The sequence below is a fragment of the Aphelocoma coerulescens genome, chromosome 6 (genome assembly GCF_041296385.1).
Source record: "Aphelocoma coerulescens isolate FSJ_1873_10779 chromosome 6, UR_Acoe_1.0, whole genome shotgun sequence".
Lineage (NCBI taxonomy): Eukaryota > Metazoa > Chordata > Aves > Passeriformes > Corvidae > Aphelocoma > Aphelocoma coerulescens.
Window position 1 is genome coordinate 27,817,903 of NC_091020.1, and position 24,255 is coordinate 27,842,157.

Below are 24,255 nucleotides of genomic sequence, written 5' to 3' on the forward strand. Positions count from 1 at the left end.
GAGATCTGTAGAAACTCGAGGCTGAATTCTATGATGCCACCTGCTGCAGTGCCTGGAAAGTACTTTTGTTGATACAATAAACAGTGATGCTTCCCCGCACAGATGGGCTTGGAGGGTGGAGGGCACTGCCTGAACAATAAAACACATACAGTAATTCGAGTGTAAATTGGTCTTAAACTGGTCTCTCCACTTCTGCCATATGAACTGCTTCCACAACATGGATCTGAAGTAAAAACAGGGGCACTTTAGGCATGTTTGCATTGACCTGGTGCAAAAATTACTTCAGGCTATTGTTTGAACACTAGAAAAAGCTACAGCAGGCTTGGAGCACTGTTGTAGCTGGTGAAGATTTGAGGTAAGGATGGCTACAGGTACAATGAAGTTCAACTCTCTGCAACTTTTTTTTGCCATGATACAAAGATTTAGTGCTAAAATAACATCCAGTCTTTCCAAGTTGCTTTTAAAAGCTCTCATCTGGTCTCCAGAACAGAGATGCACATATGCTAAATAACAAGATATCATAACTGACATGATTCACATAAGGCAGATACTTAATATGAACATTGACAAACATTTGTTTAGTTAAATTGGAAACAACTCCTATGCCCTACATCAGGAATTCGACTGCCTGATTTTGGCTCTGAAATCGTATCAGTTGCATTCCAAAACCAAATTAATTTTTTCTTTCAACCTCTATGAAACAACTGCTCTGCCTGCAACTTAGTAATTCCTGGCTAGTCTCTTCCTGATGCAGGCAGGAAGTGTTCAAAGGGAAATACTGACTCTTCATTCATAATTTGGTTTTAATGAGGGTCCTTATTGCAATCCTTGCTCTCAAGACAACACTAGAATAATTCTCTAATGCTACAGGCAAGTCAATTGTAAAAGCTGTATCACTGGCTTCCTAGCATGGGGTGTTCTGTTTTTCCCTCCTGGTCACTTGGTCAAATTCAAGAACAAGAGATGCTTAGCTGCCAGCTTCCTCTGCTGGAAGAGAAGCTTCTTTTTGTAATCTTTGGTTCTACAGCCACTGATCAGAAACTACTACAGTTGAGACTGTAAGTATTCCAGGTAGTTCAGAGGTTTTTGTGTTAATTTGTACTCATATTCCAAAATAGTTACATCCTTGCAAGTAAGGAAACTACAAGTATGATACACTCCAATACCTCTAAAGAAGCCTGCTTCTAGAAGGTAAGTACTTTGTTTTCACAAGAGGCAAATCACCTGCTTCCAAACTACTAAAACTGAACACTAATGCCCTTGCCACAGCTCAGAAACAGCCTAGGAGTAGGGGTTCACCATCCACACTAATGCACAGCTGGAGGGGACAAAAAACCTGATTTCTGGTAGAGCTAAGCTTCTGAGCAGGAGCATACAAGAGTAATGCTGGCTTGGGGTTTGTAGGCACTTCTGTACATACTTTATATTGTTTAAGAAATGCTCATCTGCCTGAGACAACTCATGTAGGTGGAGGTAAACCAGATGTTTGCTTAAAACAGTAATTTTCAAAACCTCTCAACCTGGCTGACATGCACATCTACACTATGAGAGAACAAAACCACCTGCTGTATTTTGGAGACATTTAAAAAGCCTTGAGCTGGTACAAGTTACTCCAATTTAAGGTCTTCTAATAATCCATACTAGATGCTAAATGAAAATTATTTTAAAAGGCTGTTAACAGCTAGTTGCAAACAGACTCACAAAAATTTTCATTCTTGGCTACTGCTTCCTTTCACTGTAAAATGGATCAAGATCTCTTGCGTGCAGACTAAGATTTCAGAGGGAGCAGACAGTGCTAGCTGTAGTTTTTGCCATTAAAAGCACAGAATATTCCTATTGCAACAGCTGAAATCTTTTTAACCTTTAAAACAACTTAAATCTTTACTTCCCAGTCAGTTCACGCTCCCATGCATATAAACTAGTTCTTCTAGGTCTAAGAACAACTGAACCCACAAGTGAATATGAATGTATCATTTATTTGAAGTGGACAATTCACATCATTAAAAGTCACAGGTAACAAATTTTATCTGGAATTTGAATCAGGTGTTTATTTTAAGATTTTCAGGGGCAGCTTCAGAGAAATACAAAAGATAAGCAGCACGCATAACAATCAGATGCGGCTGAGGGAAAAAACCTAAAATCTGAATGCTCAAAATGCAATTCAAACAGAAAAGAACAATCCTGACTTGTGATGAAAAAGATGCATCTTGAAGGCAATCCACTGAATGGCTTCTTCAATTATGTATTGTTTAAAAAGTATGCAAACCATGGCACAGGCATATACAACCCTTTCAGCTGTGAGGAAAAGAAAACCTCATCCTAACATATTCATTGCATAAGTCTAAAGTAATATACAGAAAATTTCAAGTAAAGGATTGTGGTTTGAAGTAAAAATTCCATTTCATATTTAAAAAAATTAGAAGGCTATTTGCTTTTCTTTTCTCCATCCACTGGTTGATCCGTTTCAGAGTCATACTGGCATTTTTCCACACAATTCCTAGGGAACCAGCCTCGTTCTCTTATTCCACCTTAAGACATGAAAAGTTGCATTAACTTAGAACAAAACATGACCCACTACTGAGGAAAAACACAGGACTGCAAGAGACATCAAGCATTTACATAAGTTACTTTCTTCTACAAGGCAGAACATCTAAGTAATTTCTAACATCATTGCCTGGGGATGCATGGATTTTCTCCAACTACCTAAAATGTTTTCAGACATCTCCAAAGTTTTGCAGTGCTTTACCTTCCTTGAGAAAATTCCTCCCCATACCTCTTTCTGTCTATAAATCAGGTTTACAATTCCTTTTTCTACACACCAGGGACACAGGAAACAGATAAACTTGTTTACCACTGACTTTGACACAGCTGATGACTATTTGTGCATATCCTGACTGTCTCCCATTTCCCACTCCTCTCCAGGTAAACCATCCCAATTCTCTTGGCTTTTCCTTGTAAGTCACATTTTCTATTATTCTAATTATTCTCATTGTTTTCCTTTCAACCCTTTACAGTTGATCTTCCTCTTTCTTGAGATGCAGGAACTGCTTTTACTGGTTAGGAGTATTTCAGCAGAGTCTCTGCCAATGCCAAGGAGGACAGAAGGTTTCCCTCACGCATCTGGGAAGCTGTATGCTTTTTTCTTTTCTGAAAGTGTTGGCTTATTTTAAGATTATGATTGAGTCTTCTTCCCACAGAAGAACTGCTACCTAATCATTCATTTTGCCATCTTGCTGTAGTGCAATTTTTATTCCTGCTTATTTATAGCATTTTACTATACATTCCTAACAAAACTCATCCTATTTTTGAAGTCTAGTCTGATCCAGTCAGTGTTCACCAAGTTCCCCATTCAGGCCACATTTTACCTGATTTAAAAAACTCCCAACATTCAGTAGAACAGACATGTCCTGCTAATCTTCACAATAAACAATGCAATACAAACTGCTGCCATGTTCATTTATATCTGATGTCTGAAGGAGTTTATTGGAGTGAGCTGCCAGGGCACTTCCAGCCCATGAAGGTTTCAGACCTCCCATGAAAAGCATGGACTCTTTCAGTGTAGTGATTGCTGGCAGCCTCACTTGTGCAAATATGAAATGCAAATGCAATGAATTAACAATTGTTTGGAAGAAACAACAGAATCCAACACTCTTTGGCAGGTAGAATTTTAGTTCAGTCCAAAGCAAGAGGTCTGAAGTGAAAAATGAAAAAGCTTCAATGCAGGTAGCTGTGATGCTGACCCTCTGCAGATCAGCAGGAATCTTTAACATCTTCAACACCCACAGTTAGTTTTATAAATGCATAATAAAGTCTCTGGAAATTATTCCAAATCAAAGACATAATGTCTCCTAGTTTTTAAGATGCACAAAGATTAATCCCTACACTTACATAGGGTGTGTAGGTAGGAAGCCTGGATGTGTTTAAGACAGATCACCATTAAAACATCAAAGAAATGAATCACCCTTTACCTCTTTAGAGTCTAAAAGTCTAACTTTTTCTTAGAATATGAAGTGTTCCCCTCCCCACTCAACTTTCAATAAACTACTAAATGAGTGTTCTGTCAGTCTGACAGAGTCATTTAATGTTTATCAAAACTAGGAAGTCTATTAGATGTAAAGAATAAAAACTGTGGAGTGTGGAGAGAAGCTAATGCCACTAAGGTCACCATTCTACATTTTGAGAAGTGAACATATAATATTGGCCACATTTCTAGACAGCTATAAAATGGATTTGCAATTTTCAACAGAAAAAGTGAAATTAACTGCTCCATACCATCAGCAGCTGAGATGAGAATCTTCTCACCATACATCCAGTGTCTGGAGAAAGAAGCATAACAGGTAATTAGATGCCAGAACTCATCTCAATATTTCTTTTAACCAAACAGAAAGGTGTGGAGCCACTAACTTTAAGCCTCTGGTGGCTAAAATCAGATCCCCTTTACTCAGTGCAATTCTAGGTTCTTCAGTGCACGGTGTTGTGAAGAATGTTTTAACACCTTTAGTCACAGGGCAGCAGACACCACTGTAGTCTTCTATGGCTCGATACCGCACCTACAGATTGGAACAGAACACAGCAATTTGTTATTTGTAGGAGTTATGGCCTTGCTGCTAAGTTTCACACCAAAAAATTCAATTCAAGCATACCACAGATTTGAGCATAATGACAATAGCTGTCAAAGGGACTCTAAATTGTAAATTAACTGCTTAACAATGAAGCACAGTCATCTTTATTATCATGTTTCTTCCCATCTGGAAACTAAGAAGCAAATGTGAAGGATAAATGCCAAGTTTAATTAAGCAGAGATTGCTATACATTGTTTGTGTGGATTAATTACATTTACTTATACTCGAATTTCAACGTAATTTCAGACCAAACTTCACAAATACTTACACTTCTTACTCGCTTGTCTGCTTTCTGTTTCAGTTGCTCTATCTATAAATGATTATAAATAGAAATTTAGGCAGCATTCAACACAAAATGAAGCCAGGTATTGAAATCATTCAACAAACACAGGAAATACCATTAGCAGTTTGAAGCATAACTTTAGTGTATCAAAAATGGGAGAACATTTAACAGAACTTCTGTACATGTATTTCAAGCCAGTTTATTTTAGTTATTTAAAAAGCTGGCCTATTATTGCAAAGGAAAGAGGACAATTGGAGAGTGGGGAGAATCAACTTGAGATACCATTGAAGACCAGTTACCGTCAAACTGTATTGGTGACATCCATCTCTAACTGGCCAGTCCAGGCCATCTCCCTCAGGAATCCCAGACCATGTAAACACTTGCCTGAAGTTCTTCCATTTACTTCCCATATCATAGGGAAAGATAAAGGTCTCACCCGTTTGGTAGTACTGGATTCTGTCTTTGGCCTGGAAAATAATTAAGAAATGCAGTACATAAAAACACCCTACAAACTGCAGTCAAGCAGCAAATACTAAGGAGGCCAGGTCATAAGCCCTGTATGGGTCCATGGGACCTAAAGGCAAATATTTTCAGGCAAGTGCAGTGAACTCCTGCTATACCAACCCAGGCCTTAAAAACTACTTAAAACAATAATTCAGATGTCTGGTTTGGGTGTCCCCATCCCTGTCACTCCTCATTTACTCTTTAACAACAGAGTCCACTGACTACACTGATGTTTCACTCCATGTTCCAATCTTATTTTATGGCTTTTTTTTTTAGGGACTAATGTCTGACTATTTCTCAGTTACATACAAAAGCTTCCACAGCTCAGAATTCTTTGATTAATGATCATAATCATGACTCCACATTACTAGTGCCAATTCCTCCTCTAAGAATGCACACACAGCATGATCTGAATCACCCACATTCCATAGTCATGAGCTTTACATTCTCACAGTTCTGATGACATCTAGTGGAGCAGCCACAGAGCAGTGTCCTCTGTTGCAACAATGCCATTTTATTAAATGTTCATGTATTACAGTCCATGCTCAGCTTTCAGAAGGGACATATTAGCCACCTGTGTTTTATGGTAAATGTTTTAACATATTATTCCAAATTCTACAGCATAGTGGTAACAGGGATTTCTTTCATTTATGTTCCATTATCCCATTATTCAAAGGTCTAACAGGACTTGGATCCAGCCATATTCTGTGCAAAGAGTTGACATTACAATACTTTAAGTACTTATACACAGTGAAAATTCTCATGCTAATTTTGGCACACAAAATGAAAGAAAGACAACAAGACATTAGTGAAATGTTTGTGGACTTACACAAAAAACCCAGGTAGCACTAAACTAATTTCTAAATATTGAGTTAGCTTTGCTTCCTCTAAACTTAGCTACTGCTGCTTGACTACATTTCTCCTGAAAAGTCTTGTGAAAACCCCTATAAAGATAAGGAAATCTAAGAGAAATTTAAAGGAGAGAAGACTAAGTATTTTCTAGTATTTCTTTAAAATCAAGGAATATTTTCCTAAATCAAGGAAAATCCTCCCTTACAATCCAAAGTAAGAAATGGGAAAAACCATGAGTCAAAAGATGCCACTTTGATTCAGTGAGGTGGACAATTAAAGGTACAGACAGGTATAATGACAAAGCTCAAGTTTCAGATGAAAACACCCACATATTTCAAGTAGACAAGCAAAGTCTCTTCAAAGCAAATATTATTCTATGTTCAACAAACTTCTCCAAAACAAAAGAAAAATCTATGCATTTGTATGATTTCTCATCTCTTTCAGTGAATTTCAGATATAGTAAGGGAAAAGCTTGTTGCAGGTGTTAAGTCAGTGGCGAACTGAAATAATATCTTTGGTTTTAATCCATAGATGAAACAAAAAAAATTATAAGTACAGAAAATAAACTTTGTAACAGTACAAGAACACTGAAATAGAAGCTTACCTTTTCTTCAATCCAGGATTCGATTGAAGTTTTATTTGTCAAAATGACTTTCATCTGAAATAAAAGTGTCAGGTGAAATTAGGATTTATTTTTTGCATATTCTGAGAATATGTCGGCTATGCAAAGAAAGCTTCATTTAACAAACTAAATTTGTTTTAAAGAACAAAGCAACCTTTATAGACTTAACTGAAACTAAACTTAACTATAAACTAAACTGAATACGTTAGAAGCTGACCCTCAGCAGAGATACATGCTCTAGAATTATATACTTAAGACAGTATCAGACAGCACTGCACTTTATGCTTAAAATGTGTCTTTTTGCTTCCTTCCAAATATCTCCAACGTTTTAAGAAATATATCAGGCATATTTATACTTCTTTTCAGGGACAGGGCAAGTGTCTTGCCTTTTTCAGGAAGTCTATAAAACCCATCTCATGTTTTCTTAGTTTATTAGATTTTCACATCCAAGTCCTCCCATGAAAAATAATGAAAGAAACCCTAAACTGTGGTAACAGAAAAACAGGGACAAAGCTACATAAATCCCTGGAAAAGTTATACAGCAACATAAGCTCTGAACAACTGTTCTTATCTCAATCCTGAATTCTGGTTTTGCTCCACAAGCACGCAAAACTTACAGCTTTTAACTTCTTTGTAACAGAGTCATAGACTTACCTGGATAATAAACAGCATACCAACAGCAATAGTTGTTCCTAATGCCAGTCCTAAGGCAAATAAAGATGCAGCAAATGCAGACAGTCCAAAGGGAATAATGGGACGAGGGTCTCTTTTGGCTGCACTCATGTCAATCTTCACAGAACTCCACCCAAAAGATATCTGCAAAGAGAAAAATACCATTCAGCTCTAGAACTTTCCAAGTGCTGAAACAAAGCAAGTTGCCTACAAAAAATCTGTCTCTGGAGGTAAGTGTCCAACATCTGACAGGTTTATAATGCAAGCAGAAAAACTGGAAAAAAAAAAAAAGCCAAAACAAGCAGTATTCAAAAGACTTCTCTTTTGTCTTCAGAAGTTTGTTTCTCGCTAGATGGAAAGTGAAACCATAATCATCATCTTGTAAGCTCTGCAGGCCCAAGTATCAGCAAAAAAAATCTGGCTTCGGGTATGTTAATAAAAACACATTCATCAGTGTCAGATGGACAATGTTTGCATAGAACAGTCCCCATTTTCCGTGGAAATGCTGCAGGCTTTTCTCTGAAAGCTTTGCAGACACCACTTCTCAACATTATTGCTCTGCAAACACAACTCAGCTGCTACAAATGCAACTTCATCTGTTACACTCAGCTGATGTTTTCAAGGTCTTCATTACAACCACAAAGGCTGAAATCAAACCTTATAATCTTAACCATGGATCTGAGATAAGGGGTGTATTCCAGAACAAGCTTTGCTCATTGTTGCTACAATTAAAGTTTTCCAGTTTAAAAAAACCCCAAAGCTAACATACTTAATTTTAGTCCCAAAAATAATGTACTTTTTTTTTCCTTGAACAAATGGACACAATTCTAAAAGAGTGGCCAGTGAAAGAAAATAAATAGGATATAACTTGAGTATTGGAAATAAATAGCAGCTGGTTTCTGTGCCAGCCAAAACACAGCCTGTCTCTCTTTACATAAAGTGCTACTTCAGAAACTGTCTTCAATGTAAAGCACTAGGAAACTCCCTGTGATTATGAGAAGCAACAGGGGAAAAAAAAGAATGAAAATAAAAACAACTTTCTCTGAATCCTCCTCCATTAACATACATACTTCTTACAGGTACAGAGCAGAACTGGGAGTGCATGTGGAAAGAATAACAAGGAATTTCACATGCTTCTCAGAAAAACAAATTTTCTCATACTTCCAGAGGTAAGATTATGCACATGACTTAAATAATATTTTGAGCATTTAGTTATGTTTTCTTACTCTGTTGTAAAGCTGAGTGTACATTGTCATAATAAATATGAAAGAAGCGTGAATGCATCCCAGTGGAGCTAAGAGGAGAAACAGAGTGAAAGATGCATGATTCTGGTATCCACAACAGTTGTTGATCCAGGGACAGTGGTGATCCATCTTCATGACACACCTGTGAATGATAAATATTGATTAATATAAAGGACACATATGATGTTTCCCAAAAAACTCAAAGGATGTCTGATTTTCTACTCAGCATCCATTCTTTCATTTGAACCCACCAATTTCTGACATTTCAACACAGTTGTTTCTTTTTAGCTGCAACTCAGAGTTATATTTCCATGTTGTAGAATGAAACAAAGCAAATTAAAAGTGCTTCCAGGTCCTACCCTCCCTAGTTATCTGTCCTCCTATTTACTCAAACTTACCAGTTGCTAATAAACACCATAGTAACAGAGCCTGGAGACAGAGCCATAGAATGGGACTTGTAACAGCTATGATCACAATAATTAAGCACTACTGTTAATGCCAGTTTTTAAAAATAAGAATACCAGAAAAATAAAGGAAATCTCAAATTCCTTGTGAACTACTTGCAGAAAGAATATTTGAAGTTACACAAAAGTGTGATAATGCCTCTTTCTTTTCAGTGGTAAACCCTCTGAAGGCTTTCTCAATCGTTATGTATTGACCTTACATCACTGAAAATCTCTTTCAAAATACATTTAACAAGTGTAAACACCCTAGAGACACTCTTGAATATAAAGCCCATTATTTTGGTGCAGTTTACAGATGCAAAAAAACCCCACCTGATTAAAGATTTGTTCACATCCAAAATTACCTTGACATGTGAAAAAATCTAAGTGACCACCTAAGTGATCAGTCCTCAGTGTAAAGATTGTCACTCCAGGAAAAGAATCATTAATTTTAAATCTGGGGTTGATGTAGCCAAACTGCTACAGCACTGCTCTGGAGTTTCAGTTTCCTAAAAAAACACTGACTGCACATCCTGGGTTTATAGAAATAACAAATGAATGTGTATGTTGCAATATCCTTTCACCATGTTCTCTTAAGAGTCCTTCAGAGGACGACCTGCCTGGACTGCAGACAGCTGAAGTGCCTTGATTTTTTCAAGATACACTAAATTCCAGTAACAGCTATTTATAATAAAGTATCCTTCGTATCAGAACAAGTGTGTTGGAAGATAACAAGGTGCAAACTTCTTAAGTTGACCCAAAGGGCTTATTACTTCACTTAACATCCCAATTCCCCTCAAAAACCTGCTTTGGTGAAGAGTGCAAAAACAGGCCAAAATTTCCACTCAGATCAACATTTAATCTTTGGAAAGATGACAGAACAGGTATTTCTACTCTCTAAGCAGGTCAATGTTTGGACTAAAAATTTTTAAAATTCTTCAGAAGATTTTTAGGTATTTACACAGGCTCACATCTTGGAAGCAAGACTGCATTGTTTTGTTAGTACCATCATGAAGTTCTTAAGAGAAACTGATTTCAAACTATAAAGAAAATGTTAAAGACAGTAATTTCTTTTTAAACTAAAACACAGCAAAACTATATAGAAATCATACAACTAGAAAGTGGAAATACTTGAAAGGGCTATAGTGTTCCTATGGAAGCTTTCTAAAAAAGCACAATGCAAGTGCTGGGAGAACAAATTACAGTAATAACCCATCATTAGGTTTGAAGCTGCTCTAATATGGATTTTAAACAATTGTAAAGAGAAACAGTACCTGTTACACTTTCGACAGTGATGTGAACGAGGTGCCTTGTAAGACTGACACACTTTACAGTATTGGAGATACATGCAATCCTGAGATTTTTCCTTTAAACAGAAGAATAGGAGTGTTAGATGTCTACATAACTCCTCTGGCAAAGTTTATCTTGGCATTTTCCTAACCTAAGCAGCTTTGATTTCTTCTGACAGGGTGTGTTTCATAGTCTAACCCTATTTAATGGCAAGCATCAAGGAGAGGAAAAAACAAAATTAAATAATCTCCTAGCTAATCTCTTACCTATCAACACAGCCATCTCCCACTGTTGAAAGTGCTGGTTGCTAAAACAAATAAACAGTTCTTCTGTCAGGAAGAGGAACTGTACAAGCAGGGTTTTATAGTGAAGTTCTGAGAGTAAAAGCATGTGGCCTTCTAATTTAAAGAAAAAAAAAATCCTGAGCACATTTTGTCTGCATTTTACACTGTAAACCACACTGCTAAGATACAGCACTGGTAAACACTAATGTTCAACTCTCTTACAATCTCTTTTACACACACACACGCCAACTACAGCAAGATGAGAGACAGAGATACTTGTAGACAGCAAGTAGGGGCCAACATCTTCCACTCAGGAAGTGGAGTATCCACCCAGCTGTCCTACTAAGATGATTATCAGGATCCTCTTCTGCCTAGACTCTGTCCTGAGTAATATTCCACAATTAGAAAGGTGACCAGTACTAAACTTTGTATCATGCCACTGGAACACAAACTCTGGGCAGCTGCCCTGAGATAATGAACCTGTATCATTCTTGACTACGACTCTTCCAAGAGATTACAGAAGCACAGGAAATGCAAATTTCTATCTTGTACTGTGCTAAGCAGAAAGTAACCATATAATTTTCCGGCTTGCACAAAATAAAACCAAAATTTTCTAAATTAATTTCTTCTAATTGTTATTGCTAGCAGCAAAATCTCCAAAACAGGTGTCCACAGGAGCATGCAGATAACCGTGAGGTTCTCATTCCTAGCTAACAGTGCTTGTTTCCTGCTGCTTTGCTTTGAGAAGCCCGTATGAAACACAGCAACTGCTGCCAGCCAAGCATCATTACCAAACCCCTAACAGCAAAGGGGGGGACGGAGAAGGGCAGCAGAACAGATCAACAGAGCCTTGGAGAAGCAGCAAAAGGATGTAACTTAGGCAAGCAGGATCCAGCTCAGCGCTGCAAGGCTGACAAAGCAGGAGTCATGGAAATCAACAGTGTTGCACTCACTCAAGAACTGCGGTCAAGGAAGTGCCACCTAACATATTACAACACTGGCCACTGAAGACCACCACAGAAAACCCCAAAAAGCCACATAAGGACTTCGGAGAAGGAATGTCACTATGTTAGGTAAAGCATTACATACACATTACATGTAGTTATACATTAAGTAAGCAGGGATAGCTAATGAATGCGTAATCAGTGTGGGTGATAAAAACTCTGTTTACCCAACGCTCGGCACACTCGATTAGAGGAAGGATACTTCAAGTGTCCAGCGTGCTGCTTTCCAATACTAAAACTGTGTTAGAAAGTTTCTATCTGTCCGATTTCGGTATCAGGAGCAAGCTGGGGCATACTGGAAACTTTGGAAGCGGCACCAGCAAAGCGGGGAGAGGCAAAGGAAAGATTTCGGAACAAGATAAGGAGGAAGGAGTGGCCTGAGAGCGTGGAGGGTTTTTGGTAGACAGAGGAGAAACGGCGGCATCAGAAGACACGCGATTTCTACTGTCCTGACCGCGGGGGCGGTCGGCCCAGCCCCAGAGCTGCCCGCCGGTCCTCCGCGCGGCCCTGGGATGAGACGGTCGCAAGGCAGCGCTTACCGGCGTCCACCCCAGCGGGACGTACCCGGGGCCCACAAACATGGCGCTGAAGTAGTTGTAGAGGATCATGACGGTCCAGTTGAGCAGCATCACGAAGTTGACGCTTCCCCCGGCCGTGTCCAAGGGCCAGTACCAGAGCGCGGCGTCGGCCATGGCGGTGGCGGAGCACACGGCCACCACGGCCAGCGCCACCGCCGGGCCCCAGTGGCACAGGCGCCGCGCCCGCTGCAGCGCGCCCGGCCCCCCCATCGCCGCTACCGCCGCCCGACCGCTGCCGCCCCGCCGCCGCCGTGCATGGCTCCCGCCGGCTGCCGAGTGCGAGAGCGGGAAGGGAAAAGGGAAGGGAGTGGGAAGAGGAGGGGAGGGAAGGGAGTGGGAATGGGAGGGGCGGGGGCGGGAGCGGGGCCCGCCCTGCCACCGCCCGCCCGCGGTCCGTTTGCAATACGGGCCCCCCGGGAAACAGCGGCCCTCCGGTAGTGCCGCAGCCGCGGTCCTCCGCCCCTGCAGGTTACGAGGCGGGGCGTGAGGGGCTGCGGAGCGGGAGTGACCCGTCGCTGCCGCCTCTCCTCGGTACCTGCGGTGCAGGGCGATTCCGCGCGCCAAGGCCGCCTAGGGGTTGTCGGGACGGCCACGAGGGGCCGGGCCGTGCCGGTTAAAGCACCTGAGTTTCGCCGGAACCTGTGGCGAGGCGCCCGGGGGCGGGGTGGGGGACGCGTTTTGGGGTGGCAGAACACGGAAGCACCGCCGTCCGGAGCGGGGCCCCCGGCACCGGCAGCGCCGTCGCCGCGATGTCCTCCGACTTCGAGAGCTACGAGCAGGACTTCGCCGTGCTCACGGCAGAGATCACGGGCCGCATCGGGAAGGTGCCGAAGCTGGTAGGAGGTGAGCGGCTGCTCTCCGACCCCGCGGCGCTCGCTCCGCAGGCCCGGCCGGCTCGTCTGTGAGAGCCGCTCCAGCTCCCAGCGATGAGCGCGCGGGGCGGCGGCGGGAGGTGCCGGCGTGATTTTAGTGAGGTCTCAGCGTCTCCTCGCTCCTTACGCAGCAGAGTCACCTCCCTGCCCCGGGTCTGTCCCAGCGGCGAGTTGTCTCTCGAAATGCGTTAGGCATACTCTGACAGAATAGTTGTTTGCTGGTCACCTGTAGGGATCAGCTCTTCCCTTCTGCCCTGCACTGTGGCCACGCGAAGCACGCCAGTGCACCTGAAGGGCTGAGCAGAGCTTGGGGGGGATGTTCCCTGTGCCGGCATTGCTGCTGAATCCTCTTTATTGTGATCATGCCACAACATCACTAATGGAAATCAAGTCTTTCTCCTGCGGCACAGACAGATTTTGTGCATGACTTAATCAGTATTTTTGCTGCCTACTGTTCATACATTTGATTTGGATAATTGACTGTGGTGACTCACATGCAAGAGCAGATGCAAAGAAATCAGTGTTTATTTACTTTAATGTGTTTGTCAGTAGCCTGCAGCGTTCATGGTGTAATTCATAGTGTATCCCTGCAATAGAGTCAATATTGTCTGTAAGAATAGAAAGATAAAAATGATAATCTCATTAATCAGCCCATCTGAATCTTCCAGCACATAGGAATTGGTGCCCCAGTACAGGGCTCTGAGTGTGAGATGGAGGGAAGCTGACACTCGTGGTTTTCTCATCTGTTTCTCTTGTAGCTCAGCTTAATGCCTCTTCTGTTTCCAGCTCATTTAATACTTCTGCCTCTGCTTCTTATGCATATTTCCAGAAGGTTTGGGATACTTAACCATAGGAGTGGATAGTGTATAAGAAGGAAATAAACACATGCTAATGGTGTACTTTTCCATATGACTAAAGGAAAAGGTATCATGCATCCAGGACCAAAGAATAACATCCTACTTTTAGAGTGGGAAATGCATCATGAAGTGATGAAGTAGTGACTCTAAACAGGATTTGAGGTAGGTGGTCAATTAAAATGTGCCATCTCAGGGGATTTTAAATAAAAATAATTCTGATTCTGGAAAGTTATGTCCAATTCTAATCTTAGCAAGTTAGAAAGTCTTCTGAAAAATTAAGGTTCAGTTCCATGGTTAAGAGAAACTGTGTCTTTTCTTTGGCTTAACAAAGATGTTTTACTCTTGATTTTAACAGCAAGGGCACAGGGAGATAATTCAGTCAGAAGCTGCAGCCGAGGTAGAAAGATTTGTCTGTTTTCTATCGGAAACTTACAAAATGGAGAAGAGAGAGAATCAGAGTTCCTGCGATTGAATTTTAGAACTGGTGTAATTTAATCTGCTCAGAAATTATATTTAACCTGTAAATGGGCACTGGAGCAATTTACTGAGAGGATGCAGGGAATCCCTCACAAAGGCTTCTTCACTTTTGAACAGTAAATTGAAGGACTTCTGGTAGGAACAGGGAAACATCATAAATACACTACTGGCTCATCTTCTGAAAATCAATAGTGCTAGACTTACTTATAGGAAAAGAGAGATTTAATTCCCTAATTGTAAAGAATAGAGATTCGAGTTCCTAATTGTATAGATTTTGGAAGTCATCAGAGTCTGTTCAATAGTAGGAAAAATATTCTGCATAATAGTAGTGGATTTCCATAATCCTCTCTTTGAATCAGTCTCCCTTATTCACTTAGGGAGATTTTGGAGCTTAAATACAAGATGTTTAAAGAGTATTGGCTTAAACATAGCCTAGAAACAGCAGGCTTTGAAATCATCACTGTTTTATGACCATTATAAAGTTACTTTTTTTATAGAATTTGCCATCTTTTCAGAGAAGACAGAATTCATGTTCCCTGCAGGACCTATAACGTGGTACAGGGCTAAACGGAGTCAAGATAAGACAAGAGTTAATTTTTTTTTATTTTCCGTATTATTCAGTATTTCAGTATTTTTTTCAGTATTTCAGGTTGGTCATACGTGGTTTGGACTGACTTGCATTATAGCTGCTTCTTGCACTATACATTTATGGCTTAGGTATTGCTTCTGTTTTCAGGGCTATCCTGTTTTTCATCAGAAAAAACATTTTCTGTGTCTTCAAAACAACTTCAGTCTCAGCTAACAGAGGCATTTGGCCACCTGGAAGAAAAAAATCTCTGATTATGCTGAACACTTTAATCAGAAATATTTTAAATACACATTTTTCCCTTGTTTCTTAATAGGAATATTTGCAAGATCTTTGCCTCTTCATCACCAGAAGTTCCAGTTAGTTCTTGTGTCGATGGCTGGGAGAGCCTCAAAAAGAGGATAATGAGGTGGGAGGGGAACTTGAGGTGACAGTTTTCAGCAGCAGTGATTTGAAAGAGATTGCTGATGGCCTTCTTCCTCCACGATGGAAGAAGCAGGATGAAAGGTGTAAGGACTTGTGCTACCCTGCATAATAAAGAGAGATCTCCTGAAGTCTAGTGACTGGTTATTGCCCTCTGCTGCCCAAGATGGACCCACTGTAATGGAGTAATACTGGTTTATTGGTTTTGCAACATTCCTGCATTCCGTGTTGTCAGGACATGATGCTGGCTTGTGCTCTAGGAGGATGATGGCTCAACACACAATCCTGTTGTCACAAATGGATAAGTAGTTCAGCGAGAAATGTAACAAAGGCTCTTTACTACAGAAACAATAAGCAGCAGGGACAATAGAACATCTTGGGAGGAAACGTCTTCTGTTGTTGGGGCAGACGTCACCTGGAGGATTAAAGAAAGTTATAAATAGAGAAATGGCTTTTAAATAGATTTTCTGTGATGCTGCTGCAGGTCTTTGAAGAATGAAAATAATTGACTGATGTGTTTTATTCATGTTCCTTGGTATTTCAGAGAAACATCTGTCTTGTGATTTGACCAAAAATTCATATAAATTTTGATTGCTTGATATGAAAGAGAGTTTTATCAGCACAAATGGTGATACTTAGTCTATTCCCAGCACAGTAGCCTCTGGGCTATGATGGTTTTGGACTAGAGTGCTGCCATTATTCTGATACTTGATAGCTGCGTTTTCTACTGGGCAATCAAAATGCTGTGTTTCATTTGCTAACAGGTTTAGCTGAAGAAAGCCCCACCTCTAATTTTCTGTTGTACTCCTGTACTGAAGTTTACTGTCTCAGTTTAAGGTCTGGCTCATTATGTTATGCCTCTTGAACTCAGTTTTATAACCCAAAGAGAGAAATGCATGTATTGTTCCATTTATCTCTGCTGTTGGACAGTAACTTTTGGCAGTGGTGAACATGTAACCACCTGAGCAAGCACAGCAACATCTGCAAGTGGTCTGTGAACTGAAGCCCTTTGTTACTCAGTCTCTTCCTCAGCATGTACTAATAAAAAGAAGCAACTCCACAAGCAGTGGGACTACTCAGTCTTGATCCAGGTTTTTTTAATCTCTTTGTTGGCTGTGAGATCAAACCAGTGCTATGTTATCTTTCTTACCTTGTAGGCAGATTCCCACCTTTCTGTAAGTGCTGTACTTTGAGAGACAAAGAAGGTGTCTAATGCTAGGGCAAAGCTGAAAGAACTGGGGAAAATATAGTGAAAGCTTGTTTCTTTTAAGAAAGTGATACAACCATGTGTACAAATAGAGAACAGATTTCTTTGCAATCCTACACAAAGGAAAAACCTCCTTTTGTTTCCATTCTTTATCCATAGTTTGTCAATTTCACCACTTAAATTATACAACCTACTTGGAATATTTTTTGGAGACATTCTGTCTAGCAATGTAGGGAAAAAATTAAATTTAGATATATTTGATGGAGCACTGCTTTTTATTTTCTCTAAAGGATATTTGAATTCTCAATCAAGACAAAATGTTATAAAACACCTTTTTCTTCATTTCTTGTGGAACTTTATTTAAGGAAATGATTGAGTAGGCAGCTTGACAACTGCTAACTCACAGTGAACTGATACAGTTAGCTATATGAGCATCTTTAATTAGACTGTAACTTGTTTGTCCTGATCTACTTGATTAGTGGCTAACTTCTCTTACCCAAAGGAACTCCCTCAGATCTCTCAGTCCCTGAGCAAGTCATCCTGTGAGTATTGTGCCTCACTTCTTACGGGGTTCTGGCTGTGAAATAAGTTGTTTCCTTTACTTGACCATTGAAGTAAAAGTAAAGCTGATAAAAAATGCTTTGAAAACCATGATTGCATGGTATTGTGTGCCCTAGAGGATCAGCAGTTACAACAAGTTCAGCTGCTCTCCTGGAAGTCTGTGAAGATGCTGCTCCAGAGCTGCAGTGCCAGGATGTTGCCACGTGCCTGTTCACACATCTGTATTTGAAGGAAAAACAAAGGCAGTTGTCCTGGTCACCATCTGGGTAATTAAGTATCTGGGTCAATGGTAAAATCTGACATTGGGTTAAAATTTCATTAAACCGTTGGAGATCATTTGAATACCCCTCCTCCCTCCTAATTTTATGGGAGCAGTCTTAGCCAGACCTTCTTGTGTACTAATGAGTTTTCCCTACAAAGGGTCTGTAGCTTAATTTCTCTGTGGATCAATAAGATCTTACTGGCCAGTGGAGTGCTGAGTAGTTCTTGTAACCACAAGTACAAGCAGAATTTATTCAGCATGAAATACCTTCCACAAGCCCCCAGCTTTATATCCCTAAATTTCAGGTTACTAAATGCATATGGAAATTGTGATCCAGTACAACTCAGGGCAGTACTGCAATTGCTACAGTACATTTATTTTCTGCTGCTATATTACAAAATTTTATTTCAGCTTCAATAAAATGGTATTACGTGTTTCATACCTTCCATTGTTTTTATTTTCATCCGTTGTCATCTTTCTAACTTCCAAATGAAGGAAGGAACAGAGGTGTTTTGGGATAGGAGAATAGAAATGTGGGGGGGGGGGGGAAAGTGGCAGATTGCTTACATTTTTCTTTTGTTAGGAAGATAAATCACTAAATTTTCTGGCCTGGGTGCCATCATGAGAACCTGGTGGGGAATTAATGGAAGACATTGTTTCCGGAAAACTAAAAGTGCTACACAGAAAATATTTCCTGCATCTCCTTCTGTAGTAGAGTCCACCAGACGTGACAGTGTGAATTCCAGATTTGCAGGAAAGATGGTCCTGAGCCTGATCCTCTCTGCAGGCAGAGCTCCAGTGTACATAACTGAGGAAGGACAGACTGTGATGTTCCTGTGTCCTTAAATGAGAGTGTAGAGTATTTTAGGTGAATGAGAAGATAGATGAGTAGGCATTTCAGCCTGTGAAAAGCTGAATTATGTTCCTTTCATAAAGTGGTTCCCTCCTGAAGTTCAGTGGCTTGTGGAATGCAGAGATCAAAGGAGATCATCGGATAGTCCCTTTTGGTCTTTAATGTGTCAGTTCCAGGATACAAAGAGATCATGTGGAAGAGAAACAAGGGGATTCAAACTTAAAAACAAAGCTGTGAAGTTTAGAGATACATGAATAAGTCTTGTGCCAACCTAGACTTATCCATCGTGACCTCTGGGGAGCTGTGACTGGAGACACTTTTGTGACATTCACTTTTTATCTGCTTCATCAGGCAAACCACCAGTACAGATGTCTCATGATACTCATGGCTTCAAACAAATAGTTTGTATGTTTAGAGTTTTGTTATTAACTTCGTTGAGACTGAGTGCATTTAGAGTCTGAAGGCTGGAAGATGTGATGGTAGGATTGAAACCTTTGAATACTCACAGTAATGAAGGAATGCGGGACTTTTTATTATCCAGTGTCTGAATATTTCTCAGTCCCCTTTCTTGCTGTAACAAACCAAGTTGTGAAGCAGTTGGAATGTTTGTGATGATGTGACACTGAATCTGAGCTCTCAGTTCATCCTGGATTCTCTGCCTGCAAATGGATGGTTGGAGGAAGGTCAAAAGTCAGTCTCTGTAGCTGGGATATAGCCTCGCTGGGGAACTTGGCAGATGGTGATTGCTATGTATAGCTTAAAACTTACTTGAATTTTTAAAATTTTTCATATTTATTACTAATTTCCATTTTTACTGCTACCAGAAGACAACGGTTTTCTTGTAGTTCCTGTGGCATTTCATTTTGTATCTGTTGAAGCAAAAGAAACAATTCTAGACCCAGCATAGAAGTAGGGGAATAGAAACACCATTTTTCTTCAGAACCTGAATTAATTTTAATTGGGATGCTTGGTTTTGTGCATCTCACATTTTGCAAATGAATAGGTCAAGCCTTTGTTCTTAAATGATTTTTTTTCAATTTAGTGTATGTATGTGCCTTCTCATGCATTTGTACACACCAGCAAGTGCCTGCTGAGGCATAACTCCTACAGCTGCAGCAGCTGTAAGTGCTTTCCTAACTAGCAAATGCTACATAACAGAGCAGAAGATTTCAAAGATTCTCCAGTCTTTTTTCTCCTTTTTAAATTACTGATGTGCATATCACCATGTGTGAGGATGTCACATAGAAAAAATCTCAAGTCTGTTTTAGCTGATACATACAATCTTTTGAAATGGTATATTTTTCTTTCATGGTAAGAGCACAATTATATTGGTATTTTCACAATTCTGTTTCAGATGAGAAGAAGCAGATGGTTGCAAATGTTGAGAAACAGCTTGAAGAAGCGAGGGAACTGGTATGTTCTGGCTTTTCATATGTTAACTGCAAATTCCTAGCAAAAATAATAGGATCATTGATAGTAACATGCCCTAAAAATACTTAACAATGGTATATTAGAAAATAAAATAATATTCTTGAAATAGTTCTTATTTGAGGTTATGAAATACAAGAAGAGTGTATCCTTTTTTCATCCTGCGTTACGTGATGCAAGGTTTTCACTATTGCTGTAAGTCAATAAAAAGTTAAATTGTGGGTTAGGTCTCATACTTTAGGAATGGAATTAAATAATTACACACCATGACTTTGTTTTTGGCTTGTAAGACCCAAGCACCTACTTGACTTAATCTGTCAGAATGTCTTGTAGAGCAATAGATCTTTTTTTCCGTTTCAGCACGTGAGGCATAAAGGTGAGGGCAAAGGGGCCGTGGTAGTGTGGGTCACTGATCCAAGAAGAGTGTGTGTGTTAACCAAGCATTAGTCTGTGGTTCACACTGACAAAAAAACCCAATATGTGATGAGCAACATGTGTTATGCAACTGTGATTCTTCTTTTGTTTGTTTTGTTCCCATTACAGCCTGTCATGTCTTCCATCTGGGAGGAGTGTAAGAGTAAAGTCTTGTAGATGTGGAGTAGCTGAGCAAAGGTGTTGGTGACAGTTGAGATTGTCTTTTTCCCACATGGCCAGTAGTTCCTTACCTGAAGTTGCTTTTGTTTATTGCTTGCAAATGGGTTTGGTTTATCTAATGTCAGAAATGTAATCTGAATGTTAGGATAGGGAAAGAAATTAGCTTTTCTACCCTAGAATTTCGTAAAATGGAAAGAACTTGAATCAATTATTTGGTTACTAACGAAATAAAATAAATTTTTTGAAGTAGCATAGGAACAAAAAAAGTATCTCGACTGTTTGTAGGCATACATGGTGCTTTTGGTTTAAAAATAGAATTAGTGTTGTAGACCAGAGCACTGGAATAACATCCAGTAAAGCTGGATCTTGGGATGACTCCCTACAGTTTTGCCCTTTGAGGTTCACAAGGCACCTAACCTCTCTGCTTTGGTATTCCCAGTGAGAAACATGGTAAAGTTACTATCCTATCTCATGAGGATGTTCTGAAGGTACAGTAAGGCCTATTGGGCACTTTCATATTCAAACAGCTGAAAAAAAGTAGAAATCTAGAAATGTTTTTCAGGTCGTTTTCACTACAAGGTGACATGGCAAAAGACAGAGCAGTACAGAGAAGCTCCAACATGGGTGGTCATTCAAATTTGGTTTTCTACTCAAAGCAGATTGGAAGGAGCAGAAATTGAGTTAGTAACTCCTTGCTTCTCTCCTTATGTCAGAAAAAGACCATCTAAATTTGTATTTATTATAAGATTAAAAAATAAATCCTGTATCTGTATTTTTATCCTAATAATGATCTTCATTTAATGTACTGGCTTTTCTTTCACACTTTGTTTTAGATCTTTAGATTCAATTATTGGCTTTGAGCAATTACCCAGCATGTTTGTGATTAATGTCAAGGCTTGGGTTTAGAAATCAATTTGAACAAACCTGCTAATAACAGAACTGATTAAGAAGATCCTCTTTTAAACTAGAGGCTACAGTAGAAAATCAAAATAAACCTAATTCCTTGCACTATTAGTTTTCATACATTGTCTTGCATAGTCAAATCTGGGATTAGCTGATTTTGTTTTATTTCCTACTTGTCTAGGAAATAACACTCTTATGTATTATAAATATTATTATAGAGATAATTTATTTGCATTCACTAAGCAGTGATGGTTTTAAAACACTGTCTGCTTTGTTTGGATAAAATCACTGGTGTAATTGGTTTGATGGATGTGCAGAACTAACACGAAAACTTCAGACTCCCAGGCTGCCTTTTCAAGCCAGAGCTGTGAAGTAAAAAATCTCTGGAGAGAAATCTTGTCACTCTACATCCAGTGTGGAGTATCTGGTTGTTATTTTTACCAGGTTTTTAAGAAAGGTGATTGTTGTGCTAACTTTGGGGAAATTCTTTGAGTATAAAATCTAGCATGTGCTAGAAGAACTGTGAATTTTTGAATGAAATTCTGCTGTTAAGACAAAACTCTCTGTTATTTGCCTTTATGTTTGATGAAGGATGCATCACAAAATTGTTGTGTTGCAAATGCTGGGTTATTCTTATCTTGTGTATTTTATTTTACATCTCTATTTAAGTTCCAGGGCTTTAGAATCAGAATAAAATAGTGAAGCTTACAAGTTTCTTAAAATGCTAGCAGCTGTCCAGAGCAGATTCATATGGAGAAGTTCCTGTGGGAGGTGGAGACTTACTTTGCAGTGGACAACATCAGCCACACTACTTACTTTGTTGTATTTTTGAATGGAAATACGAGGGGCTTCTCTGCTCTTGCTTGTTTATGAAAAATATGATTTTATGACAAATAATATGAGTTCTGAAAGTGGAGATGCATGAAATTAGGTTGCATTTAGGTTCATACTTGCTTGGACTGCTATCTTTTGCATGGCTTCTCATGGAAATTTCTCAGCCCAGCCACAAAATTCAGCTATTTAATCTCATGATGAAAAAACATTATTAAATATTGGTCAGCCTAAATATGCTTCATCATTGTTCCTTGGACCTGACACTCTTAATAGTGACTCTTTAAATGAACATTTTAGATTTCATGGACCGTGGTCTGATTGTTGGTGCAAATTCTGGATTCACTGGTAGATGTTTTCAGTTTTATATAATAGACAAGAATTGAGACTTCATTAAAACTTCCCAGCCTTGCACATATATATATATATATGAGAGGAATGTTTATAGAACATTTGAGATCAAATATATTAAGATGAAATTGATAAGAAATAAGCTATTAATTCCAGCTATTGGTTTAATTTATAATACCCCTTTGGAAAGTTAAGCCTGAGCTAAAGGACTGGGTAGAATTAGAAATTGCTTTATATGTTTCAATTCATTAGTGACTATTTAATTAAAGTCTGCTTTATAGTTTATTATTGAATATAATTTTGTATAATCAGAATGGATCAGGCAGAATGACTTTTTAGTGTCTGGCAATTCCATTGATGAAATTCAGATGCTTTTCTTATGAAGATGAAATTTCAAAGTGTAAGCAAGTGATTACACAGGAATAACTTCTAGCAGTCCCTTGTGAAGACCTGCAACCAGTAGTTTGGGATCCTAACTGAAAAGCATTTCTGTTCCTGTGCCATATTGGTCAACCAAGATCAGTAGGATGTGAGGAAATACTGTTTCAGGTACCTACAACAACTAAGGAGAGGTATTCTTTTATCTTTTCTAAGTAAGTTGGAAAGATTTTAAAAGACAGATGGGGGATTCTTCTGCTGTTCAAAACAGAATTCCTGAACAGACAGCACCATATAGAGCAGGCCCATCACCCACTGGGTAGGTAATTAGCGGCCCTTGTTTATAACTTTTGATTTGCTGTATCCCCATGCCATATTATTGTTTTTCAGACCCCTTAGAATTCCACATGGCAAGAATAATTTAAAAAAAGCTCTTGAAACGTAGAATATATCTGTTGTGTTTTAACCCATTTGACTGTATACAAGTTCCTGAATAGTATTGTCATTAAACCCTGAAATTCAGCTGTTTAATATACTTACATACAGATTTGGGATGTAAATTTAGGCAGCCATTCAGGCTATGTAATTCTGCTGAGTTGGTAATGTGTAAAGAAAAAAGAATTAATTTATTAAACAAAAGAATTAGTTTATTGAACATACAGACTGGTGTAAATAAAGCTTTAAACATATACATATATATTATAAAAATAAGTAAAATACCTTTTTCAACCAAGGGTTTCCAAAACTGCACAGCTAGGGGGAGGTAGGCTTTCTTTTGAACTATGCTCATTTGCAGGAATTATCCTCAGTTTTACTATATTTTTGTAATAAAATGTATTCATCACAGTTGGAATTGAAATCCAGAAATGTTTGACTCAAATCATTCCCTGTGTTAATAATACTAATTTTGTCACTTGTTTCTTGACTTAAGACTGTGCAAAAATTTTGATAAATTGTTTGTATATTGCAGAATAAACAACATTTTTCTGTATAAAGAAGGAATATTTCTTGAACTTAGGTACATTTGTTCTTGCTTTAATTAACCTTTTGATTTATATGCCTCCTCTTTGTTTTTTCTTGTCAGCTTGAGCAGATGGAACTTGAAGTTCGAGAGATCCCACCTCAAAGCCGAGGGATGTACAGCAGTCGAATGAGAAGCTACACACAAGAAATGGGAAAACTTGAAGCTGATTTCGTGAGTTTTGAACATATTACATAAAGAAGGCATCTCTAGGAATTTTAAAAATAAAACAATGCAATTATTCAAGCAAATG

General features: G+C 39.2%; 2 protein-coding genes across 6 annotated transcripts in view; one reads left to right on the top strand and one right to left on the bottom strand.

Moving 5' to 3' along the window:
* Window positions 1-1,956: 1,956 nt before the first annotated feature.
* ZDHHC6 (zinc finger DHHC-type palmitoyltransferase 6) lies at window positions 1,957-12,728 on the bottom strand. Its single transcript, XM_069020026.1, has 10 exons — window positions 12,360-12,728; window positions 10,517-10,608; window positions 8,782-8,941; window positions 7,538-7,699; window positions 6,866-6,919; window positions 5,205-5,372; window positions 4,891-4,932; window positions 4,405-4,550; window positions 4,273-4,316; window positions 1,957-2,528 (listed from the first exon to the last, which is right to left on the bottom strand). The coding sequence occupies exons 1-10, from the start codon at window positions 12,606-12,608 to the stop codon at window positions 2,425-2,427; spliced, it is 1,221 nt and encodes a 406-aa protein (XP_068876127.1). The 5' UTR covers window positions 12,609-12,728; the 3' UTR covers window positions 1,957-2,424.
* A 107-nt stretch (window positions 12,729-12,835) lies between these two features.
* Window positions 12,836-24,255, top strand: part of VTI1A (vesicle transport through interaction with t-SNAREs 1A) — a 259,687-nt gene continuing 248,267 nt past the window's right edge. Inside the window, exons 1-3 of one of the 5 annotated variants that reach the window (XM_069020031.1) lie at window positions 12,836-13,241; window positions 19,851-19,909; window positions 24,066-24,176. In XM_069020031.1, the coding sequence (XP_068876132.1) occupies window positions 13,148-13,241; window positions 19,851-19,909; window positions 24,066-24,176 (264 nt within the window). In that variant the 5' untranslated portion in view covers window positions 12,836-13,147. The remainder of the gene's footprint in view (window positions 13,242-19,850; window positions 19,910-24,065; window positions 24,177-24,255) is intronic. The other 4 variants (XM_069020029.1, XM_069020027.1, XM_069020032.1 and 1 more) reach the window with 4 other exon arrangements.